Source organism: Microtus oregoni, unplaced genomic scaffold (assembly GCF_018167655.1).
Source record: "Microtus oregoni isolate MIOR12 unplaced genomic scaffold, Mior012 000014F_ref0000157, whole genome shotgun sequence".
Taxonomy (NCBI): domain Eukaryota; kingdom Metazoa; phylum Chordata; class Mammalia; order Rodentia; family Cricetidae; genus Microtus; species Microtus oregoni.
The window spans coordinates 4,019,395-4,036,883 of NW_024543073.1; the positions used below are offsets into that span (position 1 = coordinate 4,019,395).

A 17,489-nucleotide genomic window follows, 5' to 3' on the forward strand; every position below is an offset into this window, starting at 1 on the left:
TCATTAGCTGTATAAGGCTTTGTGGTTCTTTACATTAACATTATAAAATGCCTGAAGGAAATTAAGATACATAGAATAAAAATCTAAGTATTAAAAAACTTAAAATAACATTTACATGCATTTATGTGGGGGATGAGTATAAATCTTTTTGTAGTTTTTTTTTTTTTTTTTTTTTTTTTTTTTTACCTTCCATATGAGCCGTGCAGATCTAGGTTCCTGGGTATGCGATGAATTTATCTTATACCAGAAACTTGGTGGTTTGGATGGTCCTAAAAGAAAACACAAACTTCATAAAATAAAATGTTTTTTATCTTAATGATACAGTAAAATTCTGAAGCGATTCTTTTTGTTCTTGATGGTCTTGCCCTTCAATCACAGTGTTTCTCTTTCCAGCAGCAGGCCCACTGCAGTACAGTGTACCGGGTCTTTTACTAGTCAGGCAACAGCTGATCATTTAGAACACCACCACCTTTCAATTTCTTTATTTGAGATGGGGTTTTGCCTTGTTAGCTAGGGCTGGTCAGAACTTCTAGACTCAAATGATTCTCCTGCTTCGGCCTCCTGAACAGCTATGCCATGGTGCCTGGCTGTGGATTACAATGGAAAGCTTTTCTAATCTTAATGTTAAGTATATTCTAACAAACAGACAAAGAGGCATCACTATTTGTTTCTTGTGTTGCAATGCTTCCTCCTGCATGGAGCCTCACTGTATTTACAGGCTGCTCTGTAAAGAGAGTGTATTTGTTTAGACTTTGAGTGTTTCACCTGCATGTATATCTATGCACTATAGCATGCAGTGCCCGTGGAGGACAGAGAGAGTGGGATCCTCTGAACTGGAGTTACAGACTATGAGCTGCCATGGGGAGGTTAGAAACTGAACTCCGGGCCTCCAAAAGAACAAGTGCTCGTACTCACTAAGCCACCTCACTAGACCCAAGGAGACCATTTTTAGACCCTAGACCTTTTTGTGCTTTTATATTCTGTACAGTACTTGTAATTATAATTTAATCAATGATGAAAAAAGGAAAATTAAAGCAAACCAACCCAAAGCCCAAATCATTCCTTTTCCAAAGGCTTATCAAATGCTGGAAGGGAAAATAAAAATGTGTCACACATATTTTTGACAGTGTTTTATTTTGTTTTTGAAATAGGGTCTCACTATGTAGCTCTGGCTGGCTTGGAACTCAAATTTACTGAGAGCTTTCATCTCTGCCTCCCCAATGCTGGGATTAAAGGCATGCTCCACCACACCCAGCTTTGACAGTGTGATTTTTAATGAATTAGGAAACGATTCTCTAGTTAGGGGTATCTTGAGACCACCTTCTTTGAATAGAGTTAAGTGAATGATTTTTTAATAACAACTAAAATACTCTTTCATAAAAATGTAACCTAAGCAGGTATCAAAAAGATTTACACTATCAATAATACATATCAAGTTTTACTTTGTGATGCCCTTACAATGAAAGAATAAAACACTACAGTTTGGCTAAAATGATCATATCTAAGGAGCAGAGAGGTCTGTATCTTTAAAATGTGGCAACACAATTCATAGCAAGAATTCCACTGGTGTGTTCTCCTCATCCAGCTGTCTACTTACTATCTGCATACGTGATCCCAGCTGTCTACTTACTGTCTGCATATGTGATCCCAGCTGTCTACTTACTGTCTTCATATGTGATCCCAGCTGTCTACTTACTGTCTTCATATGTGATCCCACTTGACTCCTCACTCCAGTCACTCCAGTAGCCTTTGCCATCTTCCTTTATGCAGCGAATCCTAAACACATACTCTGTGAAAGGTTTAAGGTCCTGGATAGTGAACGATGTTCGAGAAGATGCTGTATCTTCAAGAGGGACCTGAAAATAAAGCAAATTGAGTAACATCATCACCAACACTCACGATATATAAGGTTTCCTAAACTGAGTGCAATTTTAGAAATCAATTTAATGTAAGATTAATAAATTCAACCTCTGGAAAGAATGAAGGTAAAAATATGATAATCTATAGCTTACATACATCTGTTCTTTCTTTTCTTTTTTCTGATATCTGCAATACTCAGGATTCTCAACATGAGAGAGATGACATGTGCTTGTGACATCAAACAGGAGGACTGTGCTAGTGAAGACAGACCACACTGCTGAAGTGAGATCCTGCCTCAAAGAACCAAACCAACTAAACGCAACTAACAAAGAACAAGAACAAAACACTTCAAGGAGACTTAGTAAAAAGATATGGGCAAGTAAACACACACACACACACACGAATCCGAGTGGTTAGTACATTAGGAATTGTACTGTTACTGACTAACTCCATGTCCAAAGGGACAAAGAGCCTGGATGAAGAGTCAGAGAGGAAAGCGTTGATAGGCACAGCCTTAGAGACAGCTTACTCCACAGAAGGAAGAAATGAACATGTTGTTCTCAAGTCTATTCCTTCTCCTTCCCATCAAGACTCTGCCATGCATTAGCCCATGGGAAGGCAGATGGAATGGGAACCCACAGTGAGATTATCCAGGCCAGCACACCAGACAGGAGTCACAAGAAGGAAGGACGTGCCTCTGTCAGGGAAAAGGAGACTATCCAACCCCATCAAGGAAATAAAAGCTAGGGCTGTTGAGATGATCAGATGATAAAGGCGCCTGCCACTAGCATGACAATATGAGTTCTGGGGTCTATATAGTGAAAAGATAAAATGCCTTCTGCAAGTTGTTGTGACTTCCACATCTATGCTGTGATATGTACTCATACACATGTGCACACACACACAATAAATAAATAAATGAATGTTGAAAAAAGAAAAGAAAACCAGAAGCTAGCTTAGTAAATAAACTTATCTTTTATTTGGGCATGGGGAGATCAAATATACAAAATTACTAATTTTTCTTTCACTCTAAGATTTAGATACTGGATATAAAAATTGATGTTAAGTTGGGTGGGGGTTTTGTACTGCTGAATTAAGAATCTAAGGTATTACAACACACCCTAAAGAACTTAGGTACACGTCCTCTGTATACAGTATGACTCACGAACCCAAACTGAGCCCCAAGTGAAAATGGAGCAGCAGAAAGTAGTACCAAGGTTTTGGGCTCAATATCCTTCTAAGTTCATAATGCAACCAGGGTAGGAAGATAAATGAATGGACCAATCAATCAATTAAGGCAAAAGTAGGCTATTAGTGATAAATAGAATTGCAGCAAAAAATAACCCAGGCAGTCAATGAAGTGCTGGCCTTGAGACAGGAGCAAGCACTTCCTTTGCTAAGAGCCACCCTTTCCCTTCCAATTCTGAAATTCCCATTAATCCTTCCCTGTACTTTAGAAGTTGGCAAACCCTCTACTAAGGGTTAGAGAGTAAGTATAGTGGGCTGTGGGCCAGAAAAATCTGTTACAACTCTTCAATTTTTCCAATCTAACCCCCAAAATAAAGACAACAAATGTGTCCCAGTAAAATCCATTTATAGCCGGGCGATGGTGGCGCACGCCTTTAATCCCAACACTCGGGAGGCAGAGGCAGGCGGATCTCTGTGAGTTCGAGACCAGCCTGGTCTACAGAGCTAGTTCCAGGACGAGCTCCAAAGCCACAGAGAAACCCTGTCTCGAAAAACCAAAAAAAAAAAAAAAATCCATTTATAAAAGCCAGTGGCAGGTTTTAGCCCACTGTAGCAAGGATGGTCTGAACTAAGTATGCCAAGCCCTGCTTTATTTCATCGTTAAAATCTCTGTATCAACCTGCACTGCATACGTTCATTTCTATTAGTTATGCTTTTCCTAAGACCCTGCATTACTTCCTTAAAGTCACTGTGTATTTCTATCAGCATGTCTGTCAAAAGAAATGTTTCACATAATCAGAAACTTAGGACACTGAGAAAAGAGTTAAGATTTTTCATAAATGTTAAAACAAAACAAAACAAAAACCTATTAGGATAAATAGCAACTTTCAATTTACCTGGATCCAAGTGGAGGCATCTTTGGTTCTATATTGAATGTCGGATTTTAGCCTTAACGAACTGCTAAAGCCTGAATTGATCCATGTTAACTTTAATATACTGGATAATCCCTCTGAGTTGCTCACTGATAAATTATGTGGTGGGCTGGGTTTCACTGAAGAATAAAACAAGTCCTAAGGTTAGTCATGTTTTACTTTTATAATTTCATATACAAAGTCAAACCAACTATGACCTTCTTGATAAGATTATCTTTACCAAATGAACTCTCTAGAAACGATGCTATACAATGGAAAAGGTGCTAAGGAAACTTCTTGTCTGCTCAATATGTTTGCTAATTTTCAGATGCTGGTTTAAAAAACAGTGAATTATTTTTTTAACAAATCACATTTTAAAAAGAAAATAAAAATAGAACAAGAAAGTCACTGAGATTGCAATGGTATGAGATGTTGGAAAACTGGATGAGTACCAAAAGGTAACATTGGGAAGACCAGCTCAATGTTAGCCTCAGACATACAGTCAGTTTAAAACCAGCCTGGGCTACATGAGACCTAGTCTCAAAAACAAAACAACACAGAACAAACAGCTATGATTAAACATTACAAAAGCACAAAAAATGGCCATGAGTGTGGCCAGACTATAGCTATTTTTCTGTTTCCAAACTACATTTAATAATATTATAAAAAGACTACACTAAGAAGTATTTTTATATTAATTGAAGTCTGAAAGGCAATCTACAAACCATGTGTAGTCTGATAAACTCTCAAATTCAGGCTTATAGGTACCTTTATCCACGGGATCAAAATTGATAGCCTCCGACAAGACCTTTCCGAGGGCATTTTCTGCTTCTACCCAGACTTCAATGTTGACAAAATAGATAGGAATATAGCTAACCATGCATGAGGAGCCATGTTTTGTTTGACAATCAGGAAACTTCTCTGTTGCCCTAAAAATAAAATTGGAAGAATCAGCCATTAAAAATAAATTTGAAATATAAAGGTGTAAAAAGTCACTGGAAAAGAGTTAGATATGACCCGAACTGTTACAACAAAGTTCCCAATAAATGTTGGTCACCAATGACAGATCACATATTTTTAAAACTGCACTTGATCTACAGCTATGGTCTTATTTCCACATTGTTCATCTAAGAGAACTTCATTTTAGAATTTTGTGCTATGTCTTAAATATTCACTAATATTATCTATTTCCTGTGATCTCAGAATAGCAGATCTACCTCATCCATAAAGACATGTTGGGCAACACCAAATCCTAGGTATACACACTCCACGTGCTTCACTTTGACGGTATGTGAGCTCTAAATTGAGTATGGTATATCAACATCTCTAACAGCCTCTTCCTAAATATGAGTTTAGAAAACATCTTTGCTTTTCTTCATATCTATCATACTTTTCATTGAATATATTTATCATGCCTTTCATTGAATATATATGTATGTCTATATGATTAATGTTTAAGTTTTTCACAATGAACAATGAGTTTTTCCTGAAGTGACATTTGAAGTTTCCAGGAAGAAGATGGGGCCCCACAACAACAACTCTACCTGGTTGATATGACGTCATGATACTGATAGCGCTACTACAAGACCTGTTTTGGATACCAGCTGCACAAGACGATCCCAACTTGGTTAGCTGAAATGGTGCACATCTTGTACAACATTCTGGCCAGACCTCCACAAAATACTCAGAGACTATTTGCAATTTTAAAAGACATTGATCTTGAAATTTAACCATCATTTTACTTTCACAGGATCCCCAGAAAGAACGTCGCCCCCATGACAGCTGGAAGTAATTCTAGAGGATGACGTCCCCTCTCCCAGTAAAATTTACCCCTGGGTTTAGGGACATCATTTAGGGGTTGGGAGGTTGGGGGAGGAATTTTATAAGCTCAGGGATCATTTTGAAAAAAAAAAAGTGATGGGATAATAGATTTATAATTGTGAGTTACTGCTTTTAGACAAATATATTGGTATAGATTCTTGTATATTGATACAAAGTTAAATTATATTGACTATTGTATGCATGCATGTTTCTGTCTCTGTTTAAAACATTTTTTATGTATTGACATATATTGTATTGATAAATATATATTGTATATATTTACCATATTGCAGTGTACATTTCTACCTCCGATTAAGATACTTATATAATGTTTGTGTATTGATATATATTTACCATATTGCAATGTATATTTGTACAGTGTTTATATTTGGAGGTCATTATCCTCATTTGTTACACAGTTGTTTATTGTCTTAGTCTTTAAGTTAGATAGATATTGAGAATTATATAGATAAATAGTCATCTAAGTTTGTCATTTATAATCAGACTAATCAGGTTCTTTAGATATATAGAGATTATACTCAGTATAGATAGATAATCTTCAACCTCTTCAAAGAGCTGTAGAAAATGGCCTTTAATCTAACTCAGAGTTTTGTGGTAGTGAGACACAATTGCTCCTGGCAACACCGCTCTATTCCCGAGAGAATGTTGAGCACCAAAGACACTCCACCTGGAGCCTTTCTATTTGGCAGAACTGGCCTTTGGGCAAAGAAATGCCCATACCTCAACCACTGACACAGATACAGAGCGTGCATCAATGGATAAAACAGGACTGTCAAATCCTGCCAAGACATGGTAAGATAGTTTTGAAAAGTTCCTTGCCTTTAATAATGGTATGTCAGTTATGTTAGGCCTTAGCCAAAATTGGTTGACTCAACATTGCAAACGAGACTTTGGGTGATTGCCCAGGTAGTCAGTTGTCTCTGTCAATTGTTGCACATTTTGGATATATCTCGTTTGTTGAGTAGTGTTTATTCCCTTCTCAGATCTTTGACTGAGTTGAAGATTATATGATTGTAGTTACTCTTTACATTATTTGGACTCCTTGAGATAGAATGTTTAGCAAAGCTTTTGTTCTCAATATTGTTTGTTATATTTATTATTTGTTGTTATTGTAGGTAGTTGTATTTGGTTTAGTTCTGTCTTATTTAGACAAAAAGGGGAGATGTAGGGATAAGTCCCGCCCCTTTGGGGGCGTGTTCGCCTCGGGCTAATGTCTGCCTATAAATTTGGCGAGCGTGCTCCGAGCTGTCTCTTCTGCTTTCCTGGTCTCCGCGGGAATGGTGGTTCTGTAAGTCTATTTCTACATTAAAACTATATATATTTTTACAATCTGTCTGCATTCGTTTATGCCGCTACAATTGTACTCACTTTTCTTGTCACGCTGTAAGGCAACACTCTGCATGTAAGATGATTTGAATTGAGGTGAATGACATCAGTCCCGAGAGACACTACTGGTCAGAAAATAATTCAGAAAGAGGACTGTGGTGGTTTGAGTAAGGGTCCTCTGGAAGAGTAGTCAGTGTTCTTAACCACTGAGTCATCTCTCCAGGCCCAAGCTTGTTCAATCTTAGTAGCTACCTCATAGATTGGGGTTGGGGCTAGAATTAACTGAGGAGAAACACAGTAAAAGTTCAGGGATCATCTGAGCTCTACAGGTGTGTGCACTTGTCAAAACTTACCGCATTAGAGGTAGATCTGTGCGCGTACTATATGCAGAGTCTAGTACACTCAAATATTGATCTAATCATGTGAACACTGAAGTGTTCAACTATAAATCATACTAATGCCCACTGCTCACTTTGAAATTCATTACATAAGAAATAAACTGACTGCTGGGGAGGATGATGCAGATACATGCGGTAAGCAAACCTAGTAAGATGTAACTGGAGAATCAGGTGACAGGGGTGCACAGGTTACCATTCTTTTAGCTTTGGTGCGCATCAAAAAAACAGATTTTTAATTTGCATAAGGTTGGCAGCATTAGAAAATGCTCAGTGTGTGTGCATATGTACATAGGCCAGTGGCTGCCAGTCGGTGTCTTCCTCAATCCCACTGCACTGTACTTCTAAGACAGTGTCACACTGAAGCTGCAGCTCAGCAGCTCGGCTGGCTGGCCAGCAAGTTCCAGTCTCTCTCTCTATCACCCAGAGCTGAAATCAGACTTGGACCACTGCATCTGGCTTGATGTGCAGGTGCTAGGCAACCGAGCTCAGAGCCTCCTGCCTGTGCGATCTCCCCAGCCCTCAGCTTAATGCTAGGAAAACAATGTGGTGGGTGAAATTTCTGGGGAAAGAAATCCAACCCAAATTTGGGCAAATATATAGACCTGACAACAATCTTTAGGAAATAAAGGGAGGAGAAAATATGTTACACAATACCCAACAAGTAACTCCATTGCATGTTTAAGAAAGAGAAGAATTTATCAACTTAAAAGATAGGAAGGGTTTTTTTCTATCGTTTTTAAAATATTTTTATAAGAAAACATTTTATGGGAGATAGGAAATAGTAGCTGAAAGTTTGATATTAAAATATTTCAAATTTTGGGATAGAACAATAGTGTGACTCATATATTTGAGTACTTGGTGTTGGGGAGTGGCACTATTAGGAGGTGTGTCCTTGTTGAGGAAGTGTGTGACTGGGGTGGGCTTTGGGGTTTCAAAGGCTCAAGTCAGGCACAGTCTCTCTCTCTCTTACTGCGGCCTGCTGATCTGGATGGAGAACTCTCCGCTAACTCCTGGCATCACGTCTGCCCACCATGCTGTTAGTGGGATAAACCTCTGGATGTGAGCCAGCCCCAATGAAATGGTTTCTTTCAGAGTTAGCATGCTCATGGTGTCTCTTCATAGGAAAAGAACACTGACAAAGACACATGGTCTGTGAATGTGTCTGAAAGCCATTATTTAGAGCTGTGCACTGCAATCTCTACGAAGAGAACATGGCTGGGTTTCTCCTGATGTCAGCATGGGGCAGAATCCACGCTGCTCGCTGGTGACCGGTGCCCAGGAAGAGCACGTTAATTCTGTTGTCAGATGATGTGAGATGTTATAAAATATTCACCCAGTGTCACTACTGACAAAATGAAAGCCCCCAGCAACAGTGTCTGATAATTCAACAGAGGGCCTATCTGGCATTAACTTACCACTCGGATTTCAGAGTGTAGTTTGTTTCCAGGTATGTCTCCCTTCCTGGGTCCCACTGACACAGCATATTCTTCCCCTCGTTCACAATGCAACTCAAATTTGTAGGAATATCTGGGGGAACTGAAAGGATATAAGCATTTTTTTATTATCCAAAATAAATCCTTTATACACAAATGTTATTCAACTTATATAATATTAAGACCCACCCCAATTAGATAAACAAACCCAAGATAAAGATATGGGAGTAATGAGAACCAGATATTAATTATTTTTCTTCAAACTTCTAAATACTTTCTAGGTCACTACATACATATGTCATTAATTTATTGCTTTCACATTAGTTTTCTATATAATTTTTTTTTATTTATAATCAGATAAATTATCAGTAATGTCTCTATTAAGTGTTTTTAAAACTAATAAATAATAAAGGCAGTTACAGGAGCAAAAATGATTGATTCATCTATACTTTATTTTGCTTTTGTACTTTAGGATAGGGTCCTACTATGTAGCCCAAGCTGGCCCAAACTCTCAATCCTCTTGTTCCACACCCCAGGTGCTGGGATTTCTGGCATGCACTACCACACCTTGCTGCTAAATTTTTGTCCTTATTGTTTTATGACACTGGAGCCTAAGAAAAGTAAATGCTGGTTCCACTCTTCTTAAAAAATGCATTTTTAAGATTATAATTACATCACTTCCCCTTTCCTTTCCTCCTCTAAGGCCTCCCATATGCACCTGCATGCTCTCCCCAAAGCCATGGCCTCTTTTTTCAAGTGTTTCTCCATTTTCTTTATTCAGGGACCTGTTTCTCAGTAATGAGGAGACACAGAAAGTTGCTATCAACTTTGTAGAAGCTCTGCAAATCGGTAAAAAATACTCTTGGGGATACCAAAAAGTCTCTGGTCAAAGCATTTTCCAAGAGCCTGACGATATGTTCGTGTATAGCAGTGAAAACATGCTTAGTATTTCCAACATTTTTGTAATAAGACTGTTCTTGGGACACTAACAGAAATCACTAAAAATGAGTCTGGCAAAGTAGAAACAAGACAAGAATCTTACAGCCTGAAAGTACAGTGGTTCCATACACGTTCTGCTCGATCTGCCCAAATGACAGGACATTGCAGGTGAGCTGGACCTCCTGGAGGTTCATGTCTGTGAAGGTGACACTAGATGTGGTTCTGTTGATGACGGTGACCTGCTCCTTGGGAACAGCAACATGGTTTGTCTTCCACACGATGAAACTGGCATTTGCATGGAACTCCTGAAGACACTTTTCCTTCAGCACACAAATGGCAGTGAAGTTAGAGCCACGCTGGACAACCGGAAACTCGGGGTAGATATAACCACATGGCTCCACAAGTTGACCTGAAAAAGAACAACAGGCTGTACTAAGTGGCCTGATGTTGCCTAGCACATGTGATGCCCTAGGTTCAAGGCCTGGCACTGGGACAGGAACAAGGTAAAAAAATAGTTCCAATACAAAATGGTATCCAGATAGCAGTACTCAATGTAGACTCCACAAATTTATTATAATCATTCTCTGAAGGAAAAGGAAATGGAAGACTAAAAAAATTGTGGTCTGAATTCAATACCTAAATTTGTAAAGAAATACACAAATGATAATGTACGAAATATAAAAATCACTGAGCCCATGGTTCAATATTCTGATTTTCTTAGAAACCAGTCATGCAAAGCTGCCCATCCCCCACACAACCCCTGATTCAGAAAGCTTCAACTAAACTCCAGAAAGCAGGTGGTCAGTCTCTCCCTCCAGCACTGGATGCCGGTGGAGGCGAGGCTGCAGGAACAGAGAGACAGACATAATGTCCATATACCAAACTTCAGACTGCAGCAAGAGAGTGACCCAAAGCTCTGGAGCCTGTCCTGGAACTGCTCTGTAGACCAGGCTGGCCTCCAACTCCCAGAGATCCGCCTGCCTGTGCGCCACCACGGCCCGGCCCAGCAGTATGTCTTTTATATTTCTTTCTTTTGTCTGATTGATTGCTCTGGTTAGGTCTTCAAATATCACATTTAATAGAGGTTGTTAGAAATAAAGGTAGTGAAAATAACCTCTGTCTTGTACCAGGATCTTAGAGAAAAAGCTTTCAGCTTCTCTCCATGAAACACGTTAGCTATGGACTTGAGATACATATACGTGTGCTGAAATGTTCTTCCTATACCCAATTTATTATTTTAGGTTACGAAAAGTTTTACATGACATTTATCAAATGCATTTACTAAGGGGACCATACAGTTTCTGTCCTCCAATCGTCAGTGCTGTCATTTGTATATGGTAAATAGTCCTTGCATCTCTGTAATTAAGGCATTTAATCAGAGTAATAATGTGCTGTTGGACTGCATTCAAGATCTTCTGCATCTGTGTTCATCAGTGTATTGGTGTATAGCTTGTATATTTGTGTGTTGCCTGGTTTTAGTATCAGACAATGTTGGTATAGTAAGCATTTTCAAAGTAATGATATAGGGCCCAGACTGGCCTTGAACTTGAAGTCCTCCTGCCTCAGTATTCTGAGTGCTAAGACTACAGATAACACGTCAGCATGCTTAGCTCACACTCAGTACTTCTTATGCTTACGCCTCTACCTCCTACTCACTTATCCAGGTCAGATGCCTTGTAGTCGCCTTCCCCATCTCTGTAGTTTCAGCATCTGTGAGTTTAAGGCTGCCCCCCCCCCCCGCCCCAACCAAGGCTTGGTAGTGGGTTTCTGGGCTATTACCCATCCTATCTGGGCTTCCGTGTAAGGTGACACTTTCTCTCACTGAAGGGAAGCTGACCTGCGCAGTGTGAAGAGAGCTGACCTAAAGCAGTGCTCTGCAAACTATCTGCCACAGAGGTCAGGGGTTTCCTTTCAATCTGCACAGATCTATATTTCTGTTTGCTGACTCCACTGAACAATGCTTGGTTGTCATAGCTATGTCAAACCGTTTTCTAGGGGCTGGAGAGATGGCTCAATGGTTAAGAACACTTGCTGATCTTACAGAGGACTGGAGTTCACTTCCCAGCACCCACACAGCGACTCAAAATCTATAACTCCAGTCCCAGGGGATCTGGCACACTTATGTGACCTCCCCAGCACCAGGAATATGTGTGGTGCATGAAAAGACATAAATGCAGGCAAAACACCCATACAGGTAAAATTTCCTTAAAGTTTTCTAAATATATATTCTTAATTTCTTCATTCATTTGCTCTCAAGTGGCCATCATATTAGTATCAACTGTGCTGCTCCTAGCTTCCTTATTCTGGTATGCAACCACACTGCTTGATGACTTCTGGGTAACTGGGGAGAAGAAAGGTGCTAAAAATTAACAGATTTTTTCTCTTATTCCTTTATTTAAAAACATTTTTGCATGCCCCCAACCTTACCATTATTTAAATATAGCTAATGAGTTTCATTCAGTATTTATGACTCAAATAAATGATATAAAACATATTATCAGGCATAACTGTACTAGTGACATTTCTCCCAATAATGACCCTAGAAAGAATATATAAGCACAATTGTTTAAACATGAGCCTAATTATATAGTATATAAAATATAAAGTCAAATTTGTAGAGTTGGATATTTCATGAACCTTACCTATAGATTCAGCGGTGAGGAAAATAAACAAAGCTTGTGTTAGCCAAATCCTCAGTGCTGACATCTTGCATCGATGTTCCTGTAAAAGACACACTGTGAAATTTAAAAACCCGTTCTCTTATACACAAGCTAAACAAAGGCTTATTTCTACTGTGCAGCTATTTTCTGAAAGGTGGTAGAATGTCTATGTGAACACAGAAAGGGAATATTTTTCCATTCACTAAAGTTATGGCTTCACAAAACCGCTTGATGACATCAATAGTGAAGGAAAGATCCCACTATTTTATGTGTGAAATCATACATACAAGTGCATGCATAATATGTATGATGTGAGATGGAGGACACTTCAGAAATGTCTGAATGGCAAGGTCCCCTCTAAAGAACCTCAGAAGGCCCAGACAAATGGGAAATTCAGCTCAGTGTGACTAAAACTGTCTGAGACAGGAGGATGATGCCTACAAAGTACTCAAGATTATAACACCTCATAGAAAAACAAGCATGTTTTTTGAGTAGACAGTTTATAGAAAAATAAACACATGTAACTAAAATGTGAAAAGACATTTTTAAACTACTCACAAAGAGATGCAAGTTAAAAAAGTGACAGGAACAAAAATGATACAAACACTCTGGAAAATAGTAGGGTGGGCAAGGCTTTATTAAAGAACATCCTCTAAGGCCTGGCATTACACACCTAACAACGTTATCTAAGGAAAATAAGAACAACGTATGTCTGCACAAAGACATACTCAAATGTTTATAGAAAATTTATTCAGAAAAATCTCAAGCAGGAAACAACCCAACTGTCTATTGATTGGTGAATGGATAAAGCAAATCAGCTCAGGGCATATCTACAAAGCAGAATAAATAGTACACAGCAATAAACGAAACAAACTAATGATACATCAAGCACAAGGAAAAATCCTTCACAGAAGTGTGTGGAGTGAAAGGCGCCAACCACAACAGGTTGCATGGGCAAACTAAGAAGACACATAGCAGATCAGGGATCCCTAAGCTGAGGTAGAGGGGAGAAGGACGGAGTCTTTTGCGATGATGAGCTATTCAGTAACTTGATTTGATTTTGGTGGTGACTTTACCAAGGCTCTAAGTATTTGTGAAGCGTCACTGAATTGTGCCAACATGACAAAGGCTCTGATCTGAGACTACTCTACTTGGAAACTGATAATTAATTTGCTGTAGTCTCATGAACACCTGCAAAACATTGTAAGACCTTGAGTTAGGAACAAAAGACAAAATTCTTAGCAGCAACGAAGTTTCTTTTGCTAACTACTAGCTCATTCCGCAGACTTCTGTAAAGTCAGGTGACACCTGCAGATAGCAATTGTCTTACAAGACAAAAAGATCTGGCTTAGGAAACCACATGGTAAAGTGAGTAGGAGACAGTCTGGCCTTTTACTCTAGAGGGGGCCATTACAGCTGTCTTTTAAACTGCAAGCAAGCCTTCCTAAGAGAAACAGTATTTCAACATCCTTGAAATGGTAGTAAGGGTGGGGCAGTCAGGGCTTTTGCAACTAAGACATATAGTATGCAAAAATAATGACCCACTCTTTTTAGTGTTTACACATTGAATCTTAATTATAACCAAATAACACTATACAGGCAAGGTCTACATACATCGAAAGAAACACGTGCTAATGTCTTCCAAAGGGTATACATATAGAAATGGTTCATGGATGCCCAAGGAGGTGCAGCTCCACAGAGCAGGTTCACAGTATACTCGGGGCATAGGTTCGACCCCCAGCAATAAGAAAAACCAAAACACATCCCAAAGCTGCTAAGAAGCAGCCAGACAAACTGGCCGAGTCAAGTAACCGAGCCATAGCAATCAGTAAGAATGTGCAAGTCTGGACAGCCTGGTGAACTCTCGCACGCACTACAGAACTAGAGCGGGGTGGGCTTGTGACTGCACAGTGCCATGAGGAAATGGAAAAGCTTTCACTGTGGTGACTAGAAGCATTACTTCCTAATTTTAAAACTCTCACTGAGATGTGAGGAAACAGCGTCTATTAAAGTGCCTGACATCAAAGTACAGATGGGTTCTGTGTTGTATCCTGTACAACCAACTTCGCTTGTGGCTTATTTTGTTTTAATATGGACAGTATTCTGCTGAATTTTTCTTTTGATTCTATTGAGAGTAAACATTCAAATTAGAGGAGGATTACATGTTCCTCTTACTCCATAGTTCTTGCAGAATATGCACATATTGCAAAAAAACTGCATACAATTACTTCCTTGAATTTGTAAAGGCTTTCTAGGAAGCTTTTACAAAGTGAAAACATGACTAGTAACTGCAGATCTAGAAAGGTCCATTTCAGAAGTGGCTCTTCTATACTGCTGATTCTTCCACTCTGGTGAGCGGCCGGTGCTGTGCTAAAAGGTGTGTCAGCAGTGACTTCCTCGAGTAATGCTGGGCACACAGATATGGACGGTTTGCTGGAGAACTCAGAACAAATATGCAGTAACTGCTTCGCTACTTGTTCTTTCATTCCACGGATTTCTCAAGTGGGAAAAAAGCAGTGTAATTATAACTGATGAATATTTAATAACTGTGCTACTTTAAGTATTTTTGCCTACACTGACTTTCATATTTATTTCCATTTATAAAAAGCTAACAAGGGCAGGATAAAGACTTGAGTAAGCACTGCATTCACTGAGCAGGATACCAGTATCAGCTGTTACTATGACGAAGGTACAGCCAGGACTGCAGACCTTATGTGAAGCCCAGCTGGGTTCCCTGGTGAGTTGGGGAGAGATCAGGTGATCTTTACAGAATGTGTTACTCAGACTCCATCTGCAAAATACTAGCCATAACTACATTAAATTGAGCTAAATTATTTTACTATCACCCACCCTTCACTCCTTTCCAGTTTATGCTAAGATACTGAACTGTTTTGTTGAACAGAATGCTATCATAACTAGTCATTTTTCCTTTTTTTTTCCCTAAGGTTTTTCAAGACAGGGTTTCTCTGCAGCTTTGGAGCCTGTCCAGGAACTAGACTGGCCTTGAACTCAGCACAGAGACCCACCTGCCTCTGCCAGGAGTGCAGGGATTAAAGGCCTACACCACCACCGCCCAGCTATTTATTGGACTTTTACAAAAGAAAAGCAAAAATTCAGACAAACTACTTACCCAACTCACAGAATTAGCATATGAAAAGGCATGGATCTGAAGCAAGTCCTCTGCCTCCAAAAGTCTTGTTCCTTCCTCAGGGTCTCCCTGTGAAGACAGAGAGCCTTGTTTAGAAAGCTGACTCTGGTAAGCATTGTACTAGCGTCTTTGAGAACTTCTATTTTGTTCATATTCAGCCCTACTCCTTCTCTAACTCCTGGATCCATCTGCACATGTGTTCTTTAAAATCCTTCATGTTTTCGAGTAGCACACGTGAGAGCACTTCAGAATAATCCCACAAACACTTGGGTGAGAATATTCAATAACTCAGTGGTTATTAGTATGTCTTTTTCCCCCTTCAAGAAAAGGTTTTGCTATGTTGTCCTGGCTGGCCATTAACAACTAGAGTTCAAGTAATCTTCCTGCCTCAAGCCTTTGGGACCACTAGGACCCAGTTAGTCAAATAGTGCTTGTCAATCTGTAGGCTGTGACCTCTTAGGGTCAAATGACCTTTCATGGGGGTCACCGAAGACCATAACAAAACAAAGATATTTATATTATGGCTCATAACAGTAGCAGAATTACAGTTATAAAGTAGCAATGAAAATAATTTTATGGTTGGAGGTCACAATAACATTAACTATATCAAAGGTTTAGTGTTAGGAAGGTTGAGAACCACTGGTTTAATACACAGTCGCAACTATTAAAGTCACCTACATCTAACTCAACGCCCTTGATGCCACAAGAACATTTTGCTGAAGATAATAATAGCTGGTCCTTGGCCTTAGAAGGATGACACCTTTCGTCTTCTACCTGCACCGAGTTAAAACTGCTGACTCAACTGTCCAGCCATGCCTGGTACTTGGTTAAATTGAGCAGTGCCAGCTAGTTTTTGAGATAACTTAAAACTTAGGCAAAGAATTGAATCTTGTATTGCTGCTTTCTACATGTTACACCTTTGATATGACACAATAACAAGGAATTAAATATTAAACATTTTTAAATTTTCAAGTGAAAAATGGTTTTGGGGAGGTGGTGGAGTCTCTATAATTTTACCAAGAAAAAATAGCTAGTGAAAATGTTGCTGGATAGTTTCACCAAATTCTACAAGTTTCTGTTTATACAGTCAGGCTCACACCTGTGATGAGTGGTCTATGCACACCGCACAGGTTAAGTCTGCAGCCTTTGCTCTCCCACAGAGCTCTTTCTCAGCCTCTCCGAACTGCTCCCACTGCCCTGCGCTCCTGGTGTCTGTTTTCTCCTTCATAATATCTGAGACATTTGAAACAGGCTAGCAAATATTTTGTATACTGAACCAGATAAATGTTTAGTCTTGCTATACAGAAAGACTGCAAGTCAGATTTGGCCTGTAGGCCACTGTTTGTCAAGCCCTACTCTAGATTGCCACATAATTTTCTTAGTTTGATTACTGTTTGTTCAAGGTTGAACTGTGTCCCCTACAAAAGATGGACTCAAGACTTAACTCCTTTGGAAACAGGACCACTGCTGATGTGATCAGCAACAAAGCCCTAGAATTTGAAACATTAGAAAAATATTTTTCATAAGAGAGACACAGAAAAATGCCGTATGACAGACGGCAGAGCCTGGAGTGACACAGCTACACGCTAAAGTAATACTGGAGGCCAGGGGAGCCAAGGCAGGCTCTCCAGTCCCAGGACTTATGGCTTCTGGAGAAAATAACATACTCTAATTTTATCTGTTTGTCAACCTGTAAATTTACCTATTTGTTTGTTTGGTTAGTTGGTTTTTCCAGACAGGCTTTCTCTATGTGGCTCTGGCTACACTGGACTGCTCTGTGGATC

The 17,489-nt window shown here is 39.4% G+C and overlaps 1 protein-coding gene across 3 annotated transcripts in view; it reads right to left on the reverse strand.

The window, feature by feature from the left end:
- Il6st (interleukin 6 cytokine family signal transducer) overlaps positions 1–17,489 on the reverse strand; it is a 40,196-nt gene that overhangs the window by 16,684 nt on the left and 6,023 nt on the right. Inside the window, exons 2-9 of one of the 3 annotated variants that reach the window (XM_041663276.1) lie at positions 15,688–15,774; positions 12,540–12,618; positions 10,001–10,306; positions 8,941–9,061; positions 4,728–4,888; positions 3,945–4,099; positions 1,697–1,856; positions 187–269 (exon numbers count right to left, since the gene is read on the reverse strand). In XM_041663276.1, coding sequence (XP_041519210.1) covers positions 187–269; positions 1,697–1,856; positions 3,945–4,099; positions 4,728–4,888; positions 8,941–9,061; positions 10,001–10,306; positions 12,540–12,603 — 1,050 coding nt within the window. In that variant the 5' untranslated portion in view covers positions 12,604–12,618; positions 15,688–15,774. Of the gene's footprint in view, positions 1–186; positions 270–1,696; positions 1,857–3,944; positions 4,100–4,727; positions 4,889–8,940; positions 9,062–10,000; positions 10,307–12,539; positions 12,619–15,687; positions 15,775–17,489 lie in introns of those variants that run through there. The other 2 variants (XM_041663277.1, XM_041663278.1) reach the window with 2 other exon arrangements.